We start from the raw sequence: 1,712 nt of genomic DNA, 5'->3' as shown, positions 1-1,712 counted from the left end.
ACACACACACACACACACACACACAAATAAAACAGAGCTGGAATGTAGTTCTGATGGTAGAGTGTGTTTAGCATGCACAAAGCCCATGTCATAAACCAGACTGTTTTATGTGTAATGGTGCACACTGCAATCTCAGGAGGGGTGGATCCAGGAGGACCAGAAGTACAAGGCCGAAAACATATAGCTAGGCATGAGGCGCACACCTTTAATCCCAGTCCTTGGTAGGCAGAAGCAGGCAGATCTCTGTGAGTTTGGAACCAGCCTGGTCTACATAGTGAGTTCCAAACCAACCAGAATCTAAAAAATAAAATAACAAAAACCCCTTCTAGATGTGGCTCAATGGTAGTTCTTGCAGAGGACTGGAGTTTGAATCTCAGTGCCTAGGCCAGGCATCTCACAACTGCCTGTAACTCTTGCTTCAAGGGATCTGATGCCCTCTTCTGACCCCCACAGGCCTCTTACATCCACATAATTTAAAAATTTTAAAAATAAGCCTTTAAAAGGTATCTAAGACAATTCCATAAGTAAACCTACACTTTCAAATTATTTAAGTAACTATGACTACAGAGAAATGTCGTATGAGAGCAGAAATAAGACTTCATATTAACCAGCATACAATATGATACGGTACCTTTACCACTGTATTCACAAGAAGAAGCAAAAGTTCATGACTTTCATGTAGAAATAAAGAAACAGCCAAATAACCTATTAAAAAATGAAGAAAAAGTTTTCATTACTAAGTATCCCCCAAAATTCCTTTCCTATTAAGTTAAAGCCCATAAATAAATGAAGCATATCAGTTACAGGTAATATAAAAACAAAGTGTAAATACAGAGTTAACAAACTTCTCTAAGACGATTTCAGGTGTCCTTCGTCCTGCACATTCAGAATCACAGATTCTACAAGATAGATACCAAATTAAAGCCCCATGAATGTCAGAGATCTAGTGAAAATCTCCACATGATCAGTCAAAATATTCTCTCTTAGAGCCAAATGCAATTATTCAAAAACCTAGTTATTAAGTTAGCATCAAGTCACTCAGCACCTTACTTTCTCAATCTGAAGACAGTGTTGAGTGACAGTTCACTGGCTGGCACACTAGATGGACTCACTGTCCAATGAGCATTTTGTTTCAAAACTGTTTTAGGGCAGAGGAATGAATGTACTGACATCATGACAAACGCGATGAACATGGGACCCATGCACTTGACAGAGTTTCTGGAGACTTTTCATACAGGCAATGATATTTATTAGTTACTATGTGTCAGTAACTACAAGCTTTGCCTCGTTAATTCTCCAAACAACCCTATGATGTAAGTAGGATTACTATGCCAGTATAGAGCTGAGGTCAGGAGAGGCTCTAGCTATGACATGGAGGAACCAGGACTGACACGCAGACAGTCAGTCCCCACGCACCTACCTCTCACCCTCACTCTTCCTCTTTCAGGCCTTTCACTAGAGATACTATGTTAGCTATCCTGACCTAGGAACTATGCGTCCTTGTCCACTATACAACAGAAATCATTCAGCAACTTCTAGTCCCCAAACCACAAAGGAGCAGCACATCCAACTCTAATTTTTCAATACGGAGGAAAAAAGCTATTACTCCCCAAAGGGAGAAAAAAGCTGACTAGGCCAGGCAGCACCCACAGCAGAAGCTACGCCTTCTTCAGGTAAGGTATCACCCTCACCCAAGTCACCAAGACCAAAGT

At 40.8% G+C, this 1,712-nt stretch overlaps 1 protein-coding gene across 1 annotated transcript in view; it reads right to left on the bottom strand.

Annotated features, from left to right (window-relative positions):
• Positions 1-1,712, bottom strand: part of Ap4e1 (adaptor related protein complex 4 subunit epsilon 1) — a 50,011-nt gene that overhangs the window by 41,062 nt on the left and 7,237 nt on the right. The window contains exon 4 of the mRNA XM_005364423.3: positions 632-705. Coding sequence (XP_005364480.2) covers positions 632-705 — 74 coding nt within the window. The remainder of the gene's footprint in view (positions 1-631; positions 706-1,712) is intronic.

The sequence above is a fragment of the Microtus ochrogaster genome (assembly GCF_000317375.1).
Source record: "Microtus ochrogaster isolate Prairie Vole_2 chromosome 14 unlocalized genomic scaffold, MicOch1.0 chr14_random_1, whole genome shotgun sequence".
NCBI classification, from domain to species: domain Eukaryota; kingdom Metazoa; phylum Chordata; class Mammalia; order Rodentia; family Cricetidae; genus Microtus; species Microtus ochrogaster.
This window is presented reverse-complemented; position numbering and strand designations above follow the sequence as displayed.